At 30.5% G+C, this 20,817-nt stretch overlaps 3 protein-coding genes across 5 annotated transcripts; all 3 read left to right on the forward strand.

The window, feature by feature from the left end:
- Nucleotides 1–7,160: 7,160 nt before the first annotated feature.
- On the forward strand, nt 7,161–13,091 carry LOC110646336 (ankyrin repeat-containing protein NPR4). The gene is made up of 5 exons (XM_058139437.1): nt 7,161–8,634; nt 9,187–9,692; nt 9,815–10,449; nt 10,546–10,717; nt 12,401–13,091. The coding sequence occupies exons 1-4, from the start codon at nt 7,293–7,295 to the stop codon at nt 10,667–10,669; spliced, it is 2,607 nt and encodes an 868-aa protein (XP_057995420.1). The 5' UTR covers nt 7,161–7,292; the 3' UTR covers nt 10,670–10,717; nt 12,401–13,091.
- A 141-nt stretch (nt 13,092–13,232) lies between these two features.
- Nucleotides 13,233–17,744, forward strand: LOC110646346 (pentatricopeptide repeat-containing protein At5g66520). 3 transcript variants are annotated; one of them, XM_058139443.1, is made up of 3 exons: nt 13,233–14,949; nt 15,066–15,608; nt 16,076–17,744. In XM_058139443.1, exon 1 carries the CDS (start codon nt 13,362–13,364, stop codon nt 14,946–14,948), a length of 1,587 nt encoding a protein of 528 aa, XP_057995426.1. In that variant the 5' UTR covers nt 13,233–13,361; the 3' UTR covers nt 14,949; nt 15,066–15,608; nt 16,076–17,744. The 3 variants fall into 3 exon arrangements, with proteins under 3 accessions (XP_057995426.1, XP_057995424.1, XP_057995425.1); XM_058139441.1 differs by having other exon boundaries at nt 13,234–15,608; XM_058139442.1 differs by having other exon boundaries at nt 13,234–15,608; nt 16,287–17,744.
- A 1,369-nt stretch (nt 17,745–19,113) lies between these two features.
- LOC110646335 (ribulose bisphosphate carboxylase small subunit, chloroplastic) lies at nt 19,114–19,698 on the forward strand. The gene is made up of 2 exons (XM_058140023.1): nt 19,114–19,443; nt 19,558–19,698. Exons 1-2 carry the CDS (start codon nt 19,291–19,293, stop codon nt 19,696–19,698), a joined length of 294 nt encoding a protein of 97 aa, XP_057996006.1. The 5' UTR covers nt 19,114–19,290.
- Nucleotides 19,699–20,817: the final 1,119 nt, after the last annotated feature.

The following is a 20,817-nucleotide window of genomic DNA, read 5'->3' on the forward strand; positions in this document are numbered from 1 at the left end:
TAATTAATAAAAGTTTTAAAACATTATATTATTTTTATATATTAAAATTAAAAGAAAATATATAAATTAAAATTATTAATAGTCTCTTGTATTAGCATAAATAATTCTAATCTAATACGCGATATTTTCTTTTATAGTTTTATCATGTGATTAATACGTGACATTCTCTTTTATAATATTATTACGTAGCATTCTATATTAAAGTATGTTATAAACTATTTAATAGTTACTCTATTAATATTATAATAGGTAGTCATTATTATAAGATAATTTATAATATATTAATGTATATTAATTACATCTATTTATATCTATATTATATATAAATAAATTTTAATTATTTCTATTGTAAAATATTTATTAAAAAGTTTGAGATATATAAATAATAAAAATAAAATTAAAATAATTAATAAAAATATAAAATATTATATTATTTTTATATATTAAAATTAAAAAAATATATAAATTAAAATTATTAATAATTACATGTTCCTCTATTTGAAAAATCTATACAATACTATACTTTTATCAAATAATCAATTGGGAGCCCATCAGTTCCGTTAAGTCACTTTATTATAATATCTTTTAGACTATTTTTATCGAAAAATATAGAAGTTTAAAATTTAAATTTTAATTACGTCTATTGTATTTATTATAATTATAAGTTTCAATACAAATGTCAAGTCTCATTTGGCCTCTCTCCTCTTCACAACGGCTTCCTTTTTTTTTTTCAATTAAGTTTATACATTTAGAAACAAAAACATCATTATGTAAGTAAAAAATTATAAATAAAAATAAATAATATATTTTTAATTAAATTTGTCAATTTATATTAAAAAAAACTATATGTATTACTTATTATATTTGAACAAATGATAATATGAATTTAAATTGATTAAATTGACTCAATTATATTAACAATATAAATTAATTAAATTAACTCGATTAATATGTATATATATATATTAATAAATAATTAATTACTATTATAATTTTAAATGAATTCAATTAACTCAATTAAAAAAAAATCATGTCACACTATCAAATTATACATTTTTTACTTAATTGACTCGATTAAGGCTCAATTCATTAAAATACATTATTAATGTGATATTTTGTGTATTTAATTGATTTAATTGATTAAAATATATATTTAATTAAATTATTTAAATAATAATTATCACAATTAATCTAAATATATATGATGTATATGACATTGTAAATAATTAATTGATTCAGTTAATTCAATTAATCAAAATATATTATACCTTACATGTCCTACATAATATGCATGATTTTCATCAACTATTAGAGTTGAAAAAAATATATAGTTGATTTTCATCAACTGTTATAGAGTTGAAAAAAATATATCGTTAGAGAGAAATTAATAAAGGAAGAGTAAAAGATATCTCTAAAATTATAAAGAATAAATAAAATATTTTATATTTCTAAAAATCTTTTAATCTATGTCAATCTCCTTGACCTTGACCTCTGGATCATGATGTTCATAGTTTTTATGTTTGCCCCCTCATAATTTGATAGCTAATTCTGCCACTGGCCCACATCGTTGAAAAATCCTATCAATAATTGCAGTATTCCTCAATGGATTGGGACCCAATGCTTGCTCAATCACTTGTTCCTTATCTTCATTTTTCTTGATTGTGAACCACCTCTAGCAAATTCTGCTCACATGCTTCTCCCTTTTTAAACCACCCACTGAACAGTGGCAATCGAAGGTTATACATATATATAACACAATTTTTTATTCTTACGTTTTTATTATATAATAATTAACTTATTACATTAAATATTAATTTTTTATTTAAATATTAACAATTATAGTTAAAGTTCCTTTTAATACATTTTTAAAAATTTTGAAATTTCTATAAATCATAATACCTATAAAAATAATCATTTTAACTATATTTTTATTAAATTAAAAAAGAGTAAATTATTTTTTAAAAATTATATTAATAATTATTCAATAAAAAATTATTAATAAAAATTGAGAATTTATTTATAAAAAATATTTCTTATTATATTTAAAATTTAAAAATTTTAATAATAATATGTAAATAATTAGCAAGTGTCATTTGACTTTTTTTTACTTTATTTAATTTTTTATTAGTATAATTCAAATCATTTAAAAATAATAAAATATAATATATTAAACAATTTATTTATTTATTAAAATTTGAAAATAAATTATAACTAATTAATAACTTTATTATTAAAATTTTATAACATAATTATAAAAATATAAAATAGAAAAATTATATATGAAATTATATTAAATAAAAAATTTAATAATTCATACAATGAGTGGGCAAAACTATTAGCTTATAATATAATTTATAATGGCTCAAAGATAATGATAAAAAATTTGGTCGAAAAGATATTTTTATTGATTAGTTAAATCCAAATCAAATTTCTTTAATTTAAATGCTTGTTAAATATATTATATTGGTTCAATGTACAAAAGAACATATAAAAAAAAATTAAAGAAAAGGGTAGAATTCTAGAGAAGTATGATATTTTTCCGGTTTTATATCCTATTCAAGGGAAGTTCGGCGGCCGAACATATAGACTCTGACGACCGAGTTTCCTTTTAAGAAATTATAAAGTCAGGCCCCTCTTTTTAAACATTTTTTCTCCTAAATCCAATTTTTTCAGGGCTTCTCTGTCTGTCCTCTGAGACTTTGACAAATATTGCATCTACGATCTCAGATTTTAATTAGTGTAAGTGATGACGGACATTGCATGCCCTATTTGAATTTTAGATGAAATGTTTATGAATTCTTACGGAATACATCTGTTACATAGGGTAGTTATTTAATTTAGCATATGGCTAATCTATTGGATGAAGTATATTCAACTTCTTGTTACAAGATCTGACAATTGCATTTTAAGGGTCGTTTTGTTTGGGATCAAGAGAAGCTAAGTGCATGATGGCTCTATGACCAGACTAAATGAAGATAGAGGTATGGAATGAACTGGTTGCATATTTGTCTACCTTACAATGGCGAAAGAAGTTAGAGATTGGTAAACTTAACCAAATAATAAAAAAAGATGGTTCAATAAAAATTGAGATTCACAAATATCAATTAATTCAATTATTTAAATTTAATTTATTGTTTTCTTGTAGTTGTGTATATCATTAGTTGAATAAATGTTCACTCATATTTTATTGTTACATAATATGATAATTTTTATGTTATAGATTAAAAAGTTAGGTAGGAAGCTGAGTATGGCAGAGGTGTTTGGGCTACTCGCATGAAAAGGGCAACGATGATTTATTAATTTATAAAAAATCTTGATAAGCAAAAGTAAGATTATTTATTAATTAATTTCATCGCACTATTTTTAAATTATATGCGTTATCATTAAGTTCTATTGGATTGTAATAGTTATTTTCAATGTGTTTGCTACGGTTCTTACTATTCATATTTAATAAGATATTATTGAATTATATTTGTTAAGGGAACTTATTCCACTGATTTTCAAGTTTTAGCTAATTTGATCTCTACTTCTTCTTCTATTCCTTGGGAGATTGAGGTTTGCTGCTGCAGGACAGGACATGAAGAGGATTTGGTCTTCCTATCCTTCTTGGATAGTTAGTTATGTTCCTACAAGTGCAAATAGATGTGCTCATTGGATTGCACATTCTGTAAGAACAGGTTGTCTTTTATCAGGTTGGATGTCTACTCCACCTGCCCAGTTAGATGAGCTTATCAAAAAGGATAAGTTGTATAGTTTACCTGTTTTTTGAATAAAATTCTCTTATTTCTGATATATATATATATATATATATATATATATATATATATATATATATATATATATATATATATATATATATATATATTAGCGATGACAGAGTGATAATTATTGCGACATTAGCCACAAATTAGGAGTTTTTTGGTTTTTAAAATTAACGACAGAACCAATGACAGTATACAACTATCAATTTAGTTTCTGTCGTAAATAGCTTTAGCCTTTTAGCAATAGATTTTTCTGCCGCTAATGGTAATTTTTTCAGTGAAAATCTTTTATTTATTTTTTCTTTTTTTACTGTCAGTAATTTTTTTTGTAATATAAAAAATTAAGGGTATTATTGTTTATGCACAAATTTTCTACGACCCATACTTTTCTTAATTTTTATTGAATTATCAATTTGAAAATTCATAATTTTAAAAATAATTTATTATTATATTATTATCAATAGACTCCTACCTAATAGGCAATCATGCCATTTAATAGAAAGGCATTTATTTGGACAAATCTGAACAATAATTGCAGTTCTGTGCATTCCGATTCATAATGTTGTTATATCAGCCAATCAATCTGGACCACGGGTCAATAATTGCAGTGTTACTCATCCAAGTGGGACCTAATGCTTCCTCTTTTTGAATTGCAGCCTAATGCTTCCTCGCTCTTTTCCTTATCTTCAATGTCTCTTTCTTTTTTTTTAACTTATACCTGTTATATCTAAAAAAGGAAATTGCTTATTTTCAACTTATTCCTCTCATTCTACTTTATTCCTTGTTTAGTATTAAAATTATTATTAAAAAATTTATTTTTTTAAAGATATTAATTAAAAAATATTAAAAATTAATTTTAATTAATTTTAATTATAAAAATATTAAAATAATATAATAATTTTTTTAAATTATTTCTTTTTAATAATATTTAAGATAATATTTTTATTTTAAAAAAAAATCATACTTTAAAAGTTAATGTTAAATAAGGTCATAATTTATCTAAAAAAATTGTTTATTTTATTTATTTTTTTTTTTTAATTTGCAAAATCATTCATGGCAAGGCTCTCTGGGCACCTCACTCACAAAGCTAATTGACGGGGCATGGGTGTAAGCAATTCATATATGAGTTGGAAAATTCTAGTCTGTGCCTACCTTCAGAAATGACTCAATCGACACAAAAAATTGAAAAATGGCTGCTTTTAGTAGCAAAGATGGCAGGTTGTGCTATTTGTGCAAGTACCTTTAAGAGCGAAATTTTATGTAGTTTTTCAGTATTTAGTCTACAACTAAGATGTATTATATATAATTATTTTTTTTATTTCATTATATATGCAATTATAATGAATTCAAGATTTTGGTAACTAAATAAATAAAATAATAAAATTTATTTTGGCCAATGAGAAAAGCCTAATAACGAAAAAATTTTAAACATTTTCAGGGTAGTTTTGTTTGGGATGAGACTAGATAAGGTTGTGAATGATTGCTTTCATGATATTTTATCTAATTTTAATCAATTAAATTTTATTTTTCTACTTATTTATATTGTATTAAACAACTCTTCCATTTTTATAACCATTTAGCTTTTAATAGTTATGAGATTTGATGGTAGTGAATAGACATAATATGTAACTAAAATCATTCAATTTAATTAAATAATTAAAATTTTTAATACACTATGATTGTCAAAAAGAAAAAAAAAATGGATGTATTTTGACAATGTTAATAAAGTTGAATCACTCAGAAAAATAAAATAGAATTATATATATATATATATATATATAAATAAAATAAGTAATTTTATAAGATAAATTATATGATTAAAGTAGAACGAGAGAAAGAACTTAAAAATAAGCTTTTTTTTTTTTTTTAAGATATAATTGGGACAAGTTCAAAAAAAGCAAAGCCTTGGAGTCTCTCTTAGATTGAAGGTAGTTTAGAATGAGACATTGGAGATAAGAAAATAGTGAGGGAATGTGCATTGGGTCCCACTTCAATGTGTAATACTGCAATTATTGACAGGAAGCATGAGAGCTTGTAAAACCAACAGCACAAAGCTGAATGCATAGGACTGCAATTATTGTATGGATTTTTCTGGATAGATATCTACCTTCATGGACAGAGTCGTAAAGGGAAAGGGGGCATTGGACCCTTTGATATTTTGAAAAAAGATTAAGGGTATAATAACTTTTTAAATAAAAATAAAAATTAAATTTCTTTATTTTTAATAAAATTAATATTTATATTTTTTTAAAGAATTATAGTGCTCAATTTTTTAATTTTATAATAATTTATTTATATAATTAAAATATTATATAATTAATGTTTATGATTTTACTTTAAATAACATTTTAATTCTTGAATTTTTATATAAAGTTAATTTTTAATTTCTAAGAAAATCAAAGATAAGAGATTAAAATGCTATTTTATCTAAAAATAGACAATAAAGATTATTTAACATGAGTGAGAGATTAAAATATAATAAAAAGATTAAATTTAATATTTTTTTAAAAATAAGAATAATTTATTTTAATTCTTAAAAATTTGATATATAAGTGTAAATTTCACTAATTATTAATAAGTTTAATAATTTTCTCAATAAAAAAAATCCAATCCATTTTTCTTTAGGTAGATGATGTGTTTAGAGTTTTAACTAAAAAATTTAACAAAAAAAATCTATACTAAAAATCAATGAGAATTTCTAATATCACAGATTTTTAAAGCTATTATTCTACAAAATATGTTCAAAATAATGAACTTAGAAATTTCAATTTAATTCTTAGATTTCTTGATAAATTAATTTTAGTACATTATATCTTAACATTCTATTGAGTTTAGTGAATTTTTTTTAATATTAAATTTATCGAGTTAGTAAATAATTTAGAGATATAGATATTTAGTTTTACGTAAAATTCTCTATAATTTCTTTTTTTTTTCTAATATTAAAGTTGAGATAAATAAAAAAAATAGTTAATACTTTTGAGTTAATAATAAAAAATATATCAATATAAAAAAATTTTTTTTATCAATTTTTAGAAAAAATTGTGATTTGAATCTTCATAAGAAAAAAATATATGTATTTCTATTATTTTTTAAAAAATTAATTAATTAATTTTTAAATATATATATATATATATATATATATATATTTTAATTATTTAAAATAGACTTTCTAAATAAAATTTCTGGCTCGGTCGATTGTTGCCATTCCACTAAACGGTCATAATCGCCCGTTTGGTAGGAGTCTAATAATAATAATAAAATTATTTTCAGAATTATGAATTTTAAAATTCATAATTCAATAAAATTTACAAAACAAAAATATATCAAATGTATCCGGCCCATGTCACTGAAAGGTATATATCCTGTCAATAATTGCAGTATTACACATTGAATTGGACTGGGACCTAATGCTTCCTCAGTCACTCGTCTGGGAGAGACGCCTAGGCTATGCCTGTTATATAACCTTAAGTCATCAAGCCTTCAACCAAAGCTCATAGCTGTTTCAAATTCTACCACTTTCTAGTTATCGAGATGTCGAATACTAGCATAAATTGCACCCGCCAGGGATGCCCACACCCGGGAGACAACTTAAAGGTGGCAGCAGAACGAGGCATATTTGATCTGTTCGAGAAACATTTAGATCATCTTGATTCCATTGTGGCACCAAATGGAGACACAATACTACATATTTATGTTTCCTGTCATTGGGAAATATCAACCGACTTTATGAAGCAAGTAGTTGTCAAATGCCCGAGGTTGTTCTCACAGGAAAATTGTGGCGGTGATACTCCGTTGCACGTTGCAGCTAGGCATGGGTATACTGATGTAGCGAAAGAACTAATCAGGTTGGCAGAGGTCTCATATGATGCATTAGAAACACACAGCGGAGAAGTGGCAACAGAGACCTTACATGATGCAGTAGATACACAGCATGGCAAAGTGGCAACGGAGATGTTACATGATGTAGTAGATACACACAGCGTAGAAGCGACAACAGTGACCTTTCATGATGTAGATACGCAGAGCGGAGAAGTGGCAATAAGGATCTTAGATAATGAAGCAGATATACAGAGCGGAGAAGTGGCAACAGAGACCTTACATGATGCATTAGATACACAGATTGGAGAAGTGGCAACCGAGACGCTTCATGATGCAGTCGATACACAGAGCGAAGAAGTGGCAGCGGGGATTTTACATGATGCAGTAGATACACAGAGTGAAGAAGTGGCAACAGAGACCTTACATGATGCAGTAGATACACAGCATGGCAAAGTGGCAACGGAGATGTTACATGATGTAGTAGATACACACAGCGTAGAAGCGACAACAGTGACCTTTCATGATGTAGATACGCAGAGCGGAGAAGTGGCAATAAGGATCTTAGATAATGAAGCAGATATACAGAGCGGAGAAGTGGCAACAGAGACCTTACATGATGCATTAGATACACAGATTGGAGAAGTGGCAACCGAGACGCTTCATGATGCAGTCGATACACAGAGCGAAGAAGTGGCAGCGGGGATGTTACATGATGCAGTAGATACACAGAGTGAAGAAGTGGCAACGGAGAGGGCAATGAAAGCAGTAAGGAAGTTGTTAAGGAAGGTAAATGGAAAGAAAGAAACGGCCTTGCATGTAGCAGCACGAAATGAAAAAAGTCTGGGTGTTGTGAAAACAATATTGAGCAAGGAAGATCCTCACTACATATATTCTGCCAATAATCGTGGGGAAACTCCTCTTTACTTGGCTGTTGATAACACATGTACAAATATAGTGGCTGAACTGTTAAATAATCCCAATTCACGATCTCTGGATTATGGCGGCCCTGATGGTGAAACGGTGTTGCATACGGCAGTAAGACGATGGGATACAGGTATGATTAGTAGATAACAGATTTCCCCCATATTAGTTATTAGTTTAATATTTGCCTATTAGTGTAGGAAATGAGCTGCAAATCTCTTTCTTAATAACATTTTGAAAATCAAATTAGACAATTATAATAAGCCCCAAATTGTACAAAGTAGCTAGAGAAAATTGAAGACAAACATAGAAGCCTTATTATAGTTCAGATCTTGAGTGGCCAAATTAAGAACAAAAATATGAATTATGAATGCCATGTATATATTTACATTACTTAATTTCGATACTTTTCACTTCGTTTGGATTGATGGATAGGAAGAGATAGAAAATAAAGGGTAGAGGGATAAGTAGAGATTAATGGGTTGAAAAATAAAAATAAAAATAAGGATGGATTAGTTATTCCTTCAAATCCACTTTGTTTTGTTTTTTTTTTTTTTTAATGAAATTGAGTTCTCTCTCAATATTAAAATTATTTTTTAAATATGATTATTTTATCCTTAATGCTTAAAATCTTTGCTCAATTACAAGTTGACTATAAAATTTGGTCTTGTTGACTTTCTTTCAGACGTAGTCTGTATGCTCTTGGAGAAACAAAGTAGTTTGATTAAAAAAAAGGGAAAGTTCGAGTGGACTCCACTCCATGTTGCTGCACATGAAGGTTCTAGGTCAACGGTGGTAACTCTATTAGATAAGGATAAATCTATTGCCAACATTGCTACTGAAACCCTGGAAATGACAGCTCTTCACGTTGCAGCCGCTAAAGGCAATAAACACGCAATGAATGAGATTATTTCTAAATGTTCAGACTGTTGTAAATTCACCAGCAAAGATGGCAAAAACGTTCTTCACTATGCAGTATACAGTAAAAATGAAGAAGTACTGAAAGCAATCCTTGAAAATTCATCGTTAATTTCCCTTATAATTAAGAAAGATAATAATGGGAGCACGCCTGTCCATCTGTTTAAGGGTCTTGGTCTCCCTTTGCCTACTTTCGTAGTTGATGGAGATAACGATGCCTTCATCCTTTGGAAAAAACTATATGATCGCATCCCCAATAACTTTATCATAAAGGTCAGTTATTTATTTTTATCATAATATATTACCATACTTTGTGGTTCATTATGGACCATAATGCAATTTTGTCTCTGATGGTTTAGATAAATGACACTAATTATATTCGAAGATTGTTGCAGGACGGCTCCTTTTCTATTTTGGGAGATATTTTCGATGTTTTGGAATGTCGTCCGAGGGGCAAAGAAAATATTATAGATGTTATGAAATGTGCTCCGACATATAAAACAAAAATGGCAAAAGAGAGAGAAGAAAAGATAATACTTCAATTAAAAGAAGCCAAAGACTCACATCTGGTGACTGCAGCACTTGTCGCAACAGTAACTTTTGCAGCCGCATTCACCTTACCTGGTGGTTATGTTAGTGATGAAAAAGATTCAGGGAAAGGCACTCCCATTCTGAGCAAAAATTCAGCTTTTAAAGCATTTATTATATCAGACACTATAGCTATGGTTCTTTCTATTTCTTCTGTTTTTATCAACTTCATCATGGCGATGCTAGGATATGGACCAAAATACTACTGGTTAATAAAAACTGCCTTCAGGTTTATCCTCCTTGCTATGGGAGCAATGGTGGTTGCATTTGTTACAGGCACTTATGCAGTTCTAGCACCTTCCTTAGGGCTTGCCATTGCCACTTGTGCCATTGGTTTGAGCTTCTTTCTCTTCTTGTTTTATATCTTCATAAGGTTATATCGTATTCCTCGTGGTGGTGGTGGTGATGATGATGATGATGATGATGGAAGGATTTTAACCCTGTAAGTATTTCTTTCTCTTTTTCTAGTAATTTTAATTTCTTTAATTTTTAAAATAATTTAATTAATTAATTAATTGTTGTTATTTTAATATTGAAGCTCATGGCTAAGTTTTGGAGGCTGGTGGTTGATCGATGGCTGGTTGTTGATCGATGAAATGCCTCCCAATCCCAAGCCGCGTGTTAGGCCTAAAGGATGGTATGTTAGAAGGGGCGCGCCTTAGTGTGTTGGGAGGTTCTTGTGGATTGAACGGCTAATAGTGAAAAAAATAGTACGTGTCCCTTTCTGAATGTGCGTAATATATATTGCGAGCAGGAGAACATGTTTTATGAATGCTTAATTATCCATGCTCAATTGCAAGTAAATTGGAAAATTGGTCTTTTTTTTTCTTTTTTTTTTTTTTGAAATGCTGATGGCATAACAAGGCCCTAAGGGGCATCAGACAAACAAAGATTCATCAGAGTATGTGGAGCTGTATTTAGCCAATTACAAGTAAATTCTGAAACTTAAGCTTGGCTAAACAGTGAGCTACAGCATTGCCTGACCTCTTTACATGAGTAAAAGATAAAGAGAAGAAAGAAGTTCTTAAAGCCTGGATTGCCAAAACTGTTGCTCGAATATCTCAATTGATCAATTGATTGGACTTGGTGATAGCTTGAATACAGATCTCAGAATCTAATTCCACAATAATTGAACTGAAACCTCGAGACTTGGCTAGTAAAACAGCTTCCAAAATTGCCTTAGCTTCACCAGCACTAGGAGAGGAGCACTGAAGGTTTTTAGCAACACCATCAATCAAGGTTCCTTCTTGGTTACGAACAACAATTCCAATAGCAGCTGTAGGAACATTTTCTTTCCACGCAACATCACAATTCAATTTCAATTGACCTGGCATGGGAGGAGACCATCTAACTTGGATGGGGTAAGGATGGCCATTAGATAACATATTGGCAGAATTTTCTAAGAATTCCAGCTCCCTAATCAAAATAGAAATCCTATGCAGAGCACTCATGGGATTGAGAGTACAATCTTCAAATACTGCTCGATTACATTCCTTCCAAATTTGCCAACAAACAATCACCAAGACAGAATGGAAATGTGGACTTCCCTTAACAATGTCATCAACAATCCTTGATTGCCACCAATCAGAGAAAGAAGAGAATCCAATTGGATTCGGCTTATAGGCATAGGGGCTAGCAAACCACGTTGCTCTGGCATGATCGCACCAAAAAAGGGCATGTTCAACAGATTCGACTTCTGTTTGACAGATTGGGCATAGAGGATCCGTATGGATTCCTCGTTTGTGCAAGTTTTCCTTCACAGGTAAGGAGTTGAGAAGCGTACGCCACATGAAGACTTTTAACTTAGGCATCACAGGTAGCTTCCAAGTTTTCTTCCAAATAAGAGGAGGCACCGTTTGAAAATTTGGTCTTGTTTACTTTCTTTCAGAGATAGTATATTTGCTCTTGGAGATAGTTTGTAACTCCCAATATATAAAAATTAAATTAATCAGAGCATATTAATTTGAATAAATTGCATGCTTAAGCTTGTAATTATAATCACGATTATTACCTTTGTCTATCCAAATTTTGCAGTATTATAACTTATTTTTTACGAAAAAATATATAAAAGAAATGAAGTTTTAAGAAATGATAAAAAGAGAGGGATAGGAGAGAGACTTTTCTCTGTAGAAAGAGTTTCCTTTATTTAAATTTTTTTTTTTCGCTTTTTGTCCTCTGTCATTGCCAAGCAGCAGCAACTCTTACCCTTCCGGGTAGAGGTGACTCTTCCTCCCTCCGCCTAGTCTTGGGTTGCTCTCCTCACCTCTAGATAGGCTAATAGACATTTTGTTCTTGGTTATGGCAGATCTAGTCTTCAATGAGAAAACCATTCTTGATTTGCGTTTTCGTGCTTTTATGTTCTTGCTCCAATCCTGCAGTCTTGTTGTCCGCAGGTATAAGAGGGAGGTGTAGATCATTGCTGGAGCTCTTTTGCAGACGAACAATGAGAGGAGCTTTGGCGGGTAACTCATTGGGCTCCAACAGACAGGGAGATTCCGAAAGGCGTGAGTGGGACGCCGAAGAGACCCACTATTGCCCTTCTCATCTTGGTTTTCTGATATTTTTGCCTTACCTTGCTACTGTGGCCTGAGATTTTGTATTTCGATCGGTGAAGGATTTGTTTAAGTCTAGATCTGCCGGGTTGCACTTTACATGACTAAGCATATGAGGTTCTTGTGCTTTTGGGGTCCTTCTATAACTATGCTTCTTGGTGTTGTTTGGAGAGCTCCTGTTTATGGCTTTCACGTGCGGCATAGCTACGCCAGAAAATTCAATTTTGTTGGTGGCCATGTATCTCCCTGCACTATGCTCAAACTTTGATTGGTTCTTTCTAGTTTGATCTAGGTTTTTTGTGGTTTATGGGCTGGTCTGGTTTAGGGTGGATAGTTGTTAGATATGATTTTTTATAGGCCTTGGATTATAATTCTGTAGGGCATGGCCTCTTTCTTATCCTTATTTTGTAATGGGCCTCAGGTCTATAATCCAATATATACTTTTATCCCTAAAAGAAGTAATAAAGGTATTAATAGATGAAAAAAATTCATAAATTAAATTAAAATTTTGACCGTAAAATGTGTATATATATATATATATATATATATATATATATATATTTATATTGTAATTAAAAAAAAATGAAAATGCCTTATATTTTTTGCATATAATATGATAATTGAAATAAAGGGTATTGTTGTCTAACAATTCTTTAATTATTATTTTCTTAAATATTATCTTGCAATTTTTTATCAATCAAATTATCCTTGAATCAAATATAGACAAGGGTCCCTACTTGTGAGATTTTCTTCTAACCCTGGTCGATGTTGCTTAGTTTACAGCATCTAAGGTTATTGACCCATGTCAGGAATCCTCTCGATATCAAATTCTCCAATTCTTGCTCTTCTGCAAAAATGCAAAACCATGATAGAGCTAAAGCAAATCCAAACTCACATAATCACAAATGGCTTGGCTCGTTTCACCTTTATAACCAGCAAAATCTTAGCCTTCTGTGCACTGTCACACAATGGAGACATCAATTATGCGCAAACCATTTTCAATCAAATCCTACTGCCCAATGCCTTCAATTTCAATTCCATGATATTGGGTTTCTCTCAAAACTCACATCCTCAAAAGGGTCTTTCACTTTTTGCACGTATGCATAGCATAGGGATCAGACCAAATTCCCATACTTTTAGAAGTTTGATAAAATGCTGCGTTTGCTTGTCTTGGCTTGATCAAGTTCATGGTCAAATATTGAAATTCGGACACATGTCTGATTATTATATCATTAGTTCTGTTATTAATATGTACTCAAAGTGTGAAGCAATGGTACTTGCTCGTCAAGTCTTTGATGAAAGTATTGATCTGAATGTGGTTTGCTGGACTAGTCTTGTTAGTGGGTACTGTAGTAATGGATTGATCAATGAAGCGCGTAAGATGTTTGATACAATGCCAGAAAGAAATGAAATTTCTTGTAGTGCAATGGTTTCTGGATATGTTTGGAGTGGTCATTTCAACGAAGCCATTGAGTTGTTTCAAGAATTGAAGAGTTGTAGTAGTGTGGGGTTTAGTGGATCTCTTTTGGTTAGCGTCCTTAATGCCTGTGCAACAATAGGTGTATTTGAGGATGGGAAATGGATTCATTCCTACATAGATGGGAACGGCTTGGATTATGAGCTCGAGATGGGCACTGCATTGATAGATTTTTATGCTAAGTGTGGTCACATAATAGATGCTGTTGAAATATTTAACAAGATGCTATATAAAGATGTAACAACATGGAGTTCTATGATCTTGGGGTTGGCTGTAAATGGAGAAAATGAAAGAGGAATTGAGCTTTTTGCAGAGATGGAGAAGAAGGGACCTACACCTAATGCTGTAACTTTTGTTGCAGTTCTCACTGCTTGTAATCACAAAATTTTGTTGAGTGAAGCTTGGTGTTTCTTTGGACGAATGAGTAAAGTTTATGGCATTGCTCCCTTGATTGAGCATTATGGGTGCATGATTGATCTTTTGGCACGAGCTGGGCTGATTAAAGAAGCTGGGATATTGATTAATATTATGCCAATGAAGCCGGATGGAGCCATATGGAGTTCTTTGCTAAATGGGTGTCTGATCCATGGCCATCTTGAGATGGGGGAGAGGGTAGGGAGGCTTCTTATCCAGTTAGAGCCACAACATAGTGGAAGGTATGTCCATCTAGCAAACATGTATGCCACTAAGGGAAGCTGGGAGGAGGTGATTAGGTTAAGGAAAATGATGAAAGAGAGGGGAGCAGCAACCATTTCTGCATGGAGTTTCATTGAGATTGATGGGATTGTTCATAAGTTTGTTGTTGACAATGATAAGGTCCATTCTCATTTTGCGGGCATCACCGAATTTCTGAATCAACTCAACAAGCAACTTGATTATTATTATTATTCTGTTGGTCATGATGCATGCTGATGTAAGTAGGTTATCTACAGTTTTACTACTGGGCAATAATGTTGAACTGGAAACAAGAGTCCCATGTCGGTCTTCGTTGAATGGCAGAGCAAACTGAACGTTGCTTTTGATTAGCAGGTCTCTGAATGTTGGTGCACATAGGAAGGCAAAGTGAACTGCTACTTGTTTAACATTGCAAAGATGGATCTTATGCCACCAAGGACTCCATGGGATACCTTTCACTTTTTTGGTGGCGTTTTGTAGAGGGGAATGAGATTACATTCCCAGGAATAAGATAACTGAGAACGTTATACCCTTGATTTTTAGGAGGTAAAAGAAAATTTTTTCCTAGGAATCATTTATTCTCTTAAGCAGTAAGCATGTGATACCCAACCATTTGTGTGGGTATCTTTCATTCCCATGGAATTGTATCGTTAAACTGATGAAATAATCCATCCTTGTCAAAATTCAAAACTTCTCTCATTCCTGACTCACAATCCTCAACCCACCTCATCCGACGCCTCCTTTACCAACAAATGGTGACCGTTACCACCATCAAGCTTGATCCGGCAATCTTCACCACCCCAAGCCAAAGCTAGGACTTCAATTGACCTAGATGATCATTGCCGCTGCCAATCTGACGATACACCACAACCACTTTCTAAGTAATTGATTTTCAAGGTATCAATCCATGCTAGAAACTAGATTATATAGCATAATTTGCATTGGTTTGCATTATATATTTGATTTGGAGTTTATAATTTGTTGATTACTTGGTGATAATCAAATATATTTTGGGAAAATATATGATATTTGAAGATTGGTTTTTTGTTTATATATGTGTTTTTTTTTTCTTGACAATCTGGATGTTGAAGTTGGTATTAGAAAGTTCATAGAATTTACTTGATGATTATTTGACATTTAGCTAATCACTCAAAAGGGTTTAGTATGCAATCTGTATAGTTTGGTTGATTGTTAAAGGGCATGTTAATTCGGCAAGGATGTTTTAACATACAATTTTATATTAGAATTAACCACAAATTATATTCCCCTTGTGTTTTTTCTTTTTCCTTTTAAAAACATAAATTTCTCTGGAGTTACATTTGAGTTTCTCATGGAGCTTTTCTTTTCTTTTTTTTGAGCTCTAGATGTTTGGCCAGCCATAACCAATTGGAGCTTGTTTCTTCATGGACGTGATTCCCTTGAGATCTCTGTTATATCATTCCTCATTTTCTTGCTTTAGATTATAATTATTGAATAATGATCAATTCAAGGTGCCTTTAAAGAAATAAAGAGAAGAGTGTGGGTAGTTTGCAAATATTTATGGTTAATTTGTTATCTTTACTGTTAAATCTGCAGAACCAAACTTAGAAGTTGAAATTGAGGCCTTCCTTGATGGCCTTAAAGGATGCCAGCACACATGACCCTTTTAGAGCACTACTAATTGAATTCTGCGATTTCAGCTCATGTTTGAGGAAAACATTTTTTGCATTGTGGGTATTGATTTTAATTTTTATGGTGATCTGAGCTAAAAACAGGAGTTCTCCATATGCAGACAGTGACTATGGCAATGTGAAATACTAATTGAGCAGTAATTAATGTGTCAAAAACAACTCAATTTAGGAACTCAAATTTGTATGGAACTTCTTACTGCATTTTCACCAATTTTGCATCTTGTTTACTGTTTCTTTAGATGTTAATTTTCACATATTTTGGTGTTTAAGAAAAAATTTTCAAGCAAGTTCCTCCAAACTGCTTCTTCATCTATATTTAAACAGCTATTATAATAATTATTTTTCCAAGATATTACGGAATGCTATGAATTTGATAGAAATGAACAGCATTTTGTACTAGTAGCTGCAGTTAACAGTTGTGGAAATGTGTCCGCACTTTGTTTATTGTAAACTGATTATTTGGTTGCATATCTTTGACCATAAATTACTCATTTCTTTCTTTGCACTATGCCTTGGTAAAGCCAAAAAAGAAAAGGTTGGCCTATGCAAAGTGCAAGGTGACTGCAGGTAAGCATAGGAGATTCAAGGTAACTGAAGTTAAAGATGAAGTTATGGTGTATCTTGGCAAGGCAAGATTGACGGCTGGGGCATTTTATAAACTGAAGCAAAGGAAATATGGTCCATTTAAGATTACCAAGGAGATCAATGACAATGCTTATGTGGTGGATCTTCCAAATTGGATGGGAAATATGATGTAGCTAACTTTTGTAATTATTTGCTGGATTGTGCACTGGAATATTAAGATCATAACTCGAGGTCAAGTTCTTTGCAAGTGAAGGCAAATGACAGAGTATCCAGTGAGTTACACGGCCCACAAAGACCAAATTACATGGCCGTGTATTCGATAATGTCTTCTGAGCAAAGGGCCAAATAACACAGCCTAAGTCTCACGGCTATGGCCAAGACCGTGTCTACTTCTGTATAAAACTCTATCAAGCGTGCAAAGGTCCAGAAGGTTACACGGCTTGCTCATGTTAAGTAATCCATCATCACGCGGGCAGTCTTGAATATCTCACGAGCAGTCCAGAGACGGCCAGCCAGTGTAATTTATCGACTCACACGGCCTGGTTGTGTTGACGTCGGTTTTTCGGATTTGTTACTAGTTCTCTTAAATTTCCATGTTTCAGTAAGATTTAAACTTTCCTATCCTTTTTAGGATTGGTTTCTCTTTAGTGGAAAGCTGTTTCTTCTTAGTTTGGGATTGTAAAATCCATATAAACCCTTTATTTTCTATTTGCTGAGAACTTTTCATAATTTCATTTTCAGAGTTTCTTTCAAATAAAGTTTTGCTTTATATTATCATTTTGTTTCTTAAAGTTCTGAACTAGATCTTGTAATTATTTGAGAATTTAATCATGTATTTTTCTTTTAGTGTGCTACACGTTGCTCAGTTGTGCTCATGTCTTCAATTGATTGATGGATCTCAAATCTTTCTGCGGCTGCCAAGAATACATTCAAACAAAATATGGCTAAATTTATGTGTTTTGATGGATAATTTACAATCAAATCTTTGAGGTGTAGCAAAATTCATAGATTAGTCTCTAATATGTTTTTAAGTAACAATTTGATCCTAAAAAGTTTAATTCTGTAAATAAATTAGTCTTTACTATGTAAATTAACCGATAATTACTTTTCATTTTAAAACAATTTAATTCCTTAAATTTTGTTTTATTAGCAAAATAGTTCTTATATCTAAATTTTATATTTAAGTAATTATTTATTTTATATTTAACTAATTATTTAAAAATAATTTTATAAATGATTACTTAAACATAAAATATAAATATAGGGACTATTTTACTAATAAAATAAAATTTTATAAACTAAATTATTTTAAATTAAAAAATAACTAACGATGGTGACTAATTTATTAACAGATAAAGATCAAATTATTATTAAAAAAAAATCAATAACCAATTTGTGGGTTTTTCTATATCTCCTATGCTTAATTATAAATTACCCTGTTTTGTCTAGAAATGCTTGAAAATTGGCAAATGGATAGAGTGAAGTGACACGAGTCATGAATTAATATGGTCTCATTGATTTTGATAAAATTTAAATTAGATTATTTTGATTTGTATTATGTATAATACAAATAAATTTTATAAAATTTTATGAAATTTATTTATAAATTTAAAATTTTAATATTTGATTTAAATGAAAATTTTAATTACATGAACTTTATTATAACTAAATCAAATTTATCAAAATTAATAAAGTTTGTAAATAAACTATAAATTTAAAATTATATATATTTTAAATAATAAAATTATATATTTATTATATTTTATTTTATTTTATATTATTTATTCCAAAAGTAAAATTTATTTCATTTGAAATGTAATTTAAATTTAATATAAAATATATTAAATAAAAAAATTAATTTATAAATAAATTCTAAAATTTATTTATAAATAAAATAAATTTTACTATAAAATTAAATTTAAAAAATCATATTTTAAATACAAGTTGAGTTATATATCATTTTAATTTAAAATATTTTTAAAATTACTTTTTATTAATTTTTAAAAATAACAATTAAAATAATTAGTTTCAACCAAAATTTGTCATTTTTAATAATACAATGATTGTTTTTAATCGAAAAAAAAATATTAAAAGTAGGAAAAGGTGATGATACCAACACAAAAAAAGCCTAATAAAACGCTCCACCATCTTGTGCCCATTGTCCTCACTAACAAATCCACTAAGCTTAGCATCTCACAAACGCCCAAGCCAGCCCCTTTTGTCCTTTTCCTGAGCCATTTCTGTCATATTTTCAAGTAAAACTACTAAGATCAGTTGTCCTTCTACTCTTCTGCCTCTCTCTTTCCTTGGTATCGTTCAAGAAGATGTCGGCCGCCGGGATCTTTACAGCTCTGGTTGCTGGGTCTGGTTACGGCGGCCTAAAAGCCAACACAACAAAGCAACTGTTCCCTGCAAATGAATCTATTGCATGGAGCAGCAAAACTGTCTCCAATGGCTCAAGAACTCATTGTATGAAGGTAATATAATCAAGAAAAACAATCCAAAACTGCTTATTTCGCTCTCTCTCTCTCTCTCTCTCTCTCTCTCTCTCCGTGTCTAACTACTGATGATTTGTTCTTTTCATCAAATAGACATGGAACCCAATCAATAACAAGAAGTATGAGACTTTGTCCTACCTTCCTCCACTTTCTGATGATTCAATTGCAAGGGAGATTGACTACATGATTAAAAAGGAATGGATCCCTTGCCTTGAATTCGATGAGGTAAGATAAATTTGAAGGTGATCTTCCTTTTCTTCCCCATAAAGATACTAAAGATTGCTATTTTATTTTTAGATTAAAGTTGTATCAAACATCTATTTGTTGGCCCTTTCTTCAGTCTAAGAGGTCTATATATTCACACCATATTCATGTTTATAACATTTTAAGAGCATTAGAAACTGGTGAGATATAATGCCATCTAAATAAGCTAATTTTATTTATTTCCTGTAAGCTAACTTACCATAACCAAACAACAAGTAACATGGATGGTCTTTGTTTATAGTATTACATTTTTTTTTCTTTGTTGAGTTTGGGTGGGGCATGTGCATAGAGAGAATAGCCGGATGCCAGGATACTATGATGGGAGATATTGGACAATGTGGAAGCTCCCCATGTTTGGATGCAATGACTCATCTCAAGTGCTCAATGAAATCCATGAATGCAAAAATGCATACCCAAATGCTTATATTCGCTGCTTAGCATTTGACAACAAGCACCAGGGTCAGTGCATGTCCTTTATCATTCAAAAACCCAACACCACTACCACTACCACCCCCACCTAACAGAGAAACCAGTCTTTGCTGTACTGTGATGTCTTTCATTTGTTTCCTTCTCTGTTATGCACCTAAGATGGATGTATTGTTGTTGGGTTTGCTAGTGGAGACATACAACTAATTAAATAAGCTATATATGCTTGAATGATTAGTTCTTTATTATTGTTAATTTGTCAAATGAGTAAGCAGCACATGGTTTTGGGTCTGTTCTAAGACAGCCTGTGGTGATGCCCATGGTTTTCCAAAACCGAAATGATTCTGTACGAACGATTCTATTTACGCATTCTGAAATTGGGAAATGATTTCTTTACCAATATTGTGTACAAAAGGTTAAACATTATGTGATCTGATTTGACATATCAAAACTTCTGATTTAATTTTTAATTAAATATTATATAAAATTAAATACCGTAATGTCATTAATTTTGTTAATGTACAAATAATATAGAAATTTTAAATTACTAATTTTAATAAAAAATATTTTTCTATTATAAATTTTCATATCAATAGATTATTTATTCTTAAGAAAATAACTATTTTATTAAAAATTAAACCACCATACCGCCCATGTTGCTTA

The sequence above is a fragment of the Hevea brasiliensis genome, chromosome 17 (assembly GCF_030052815.1).
Source record: "Hevea brasiliensis isolate MT/VB/25A 57/8 chromosome 17, ASM3005281v1, whole genome shotgun sequence".
Taxonomy (NCBI): domain Eukaryota; kingdom Viridiplantae; phylum Streptophyta; class Magnoliopsida; order Malpighiales; family Euphorbiaceae; genus Hevea; species Hevea brasiliensis.

Excerpts from the sequence above, each read along its gene's own strand:
- LOC110646336 (XM_058139437.1), top strand. The coding sequence starts at position 7,293 with ATGTCGAATACTAGCATAAATTGCACCCGCCAGGGATGCCCACACCCG. Across the intron at positions 8,635-9,186 it reads AGTAAGACGATGGGATACAG|ACGTAGTCTGTATGCTCTTG; the intron begins GTATGATTAGTA and ends ACTTTCTTTCAG. Across the intron at positions 10,450-10,545 it reads GATGGAAGGATTTTAACCCT|CTCATGGCTAAGTTTTGGAG; the intron begins GTAAGTATTTCT and ends TTAATATTGAAG.
- LOC110646346 (XM_058139443.1), top strand. The coding sequence starts at position 13,362 with ATGTCAGGAATCCTCTCGATATCAAATTCTCCAATTCTTGCTCTTCTG.
- LOC110646335 (XM_058140023.1), top strand. The coding sequence starts at position 19,291 with ATGTCGGCCGCCGGGATCTTTACAGCTCTGGTTGCTGGGTCTGGTTAC. Across the intron at positions 19,444-19,557 it reads CAAGAACTCATTGTATGAAG|ACATGGAACCCAATCAATAA; the intron begins GTAATATAATCA and ends TTCATCAAATAG.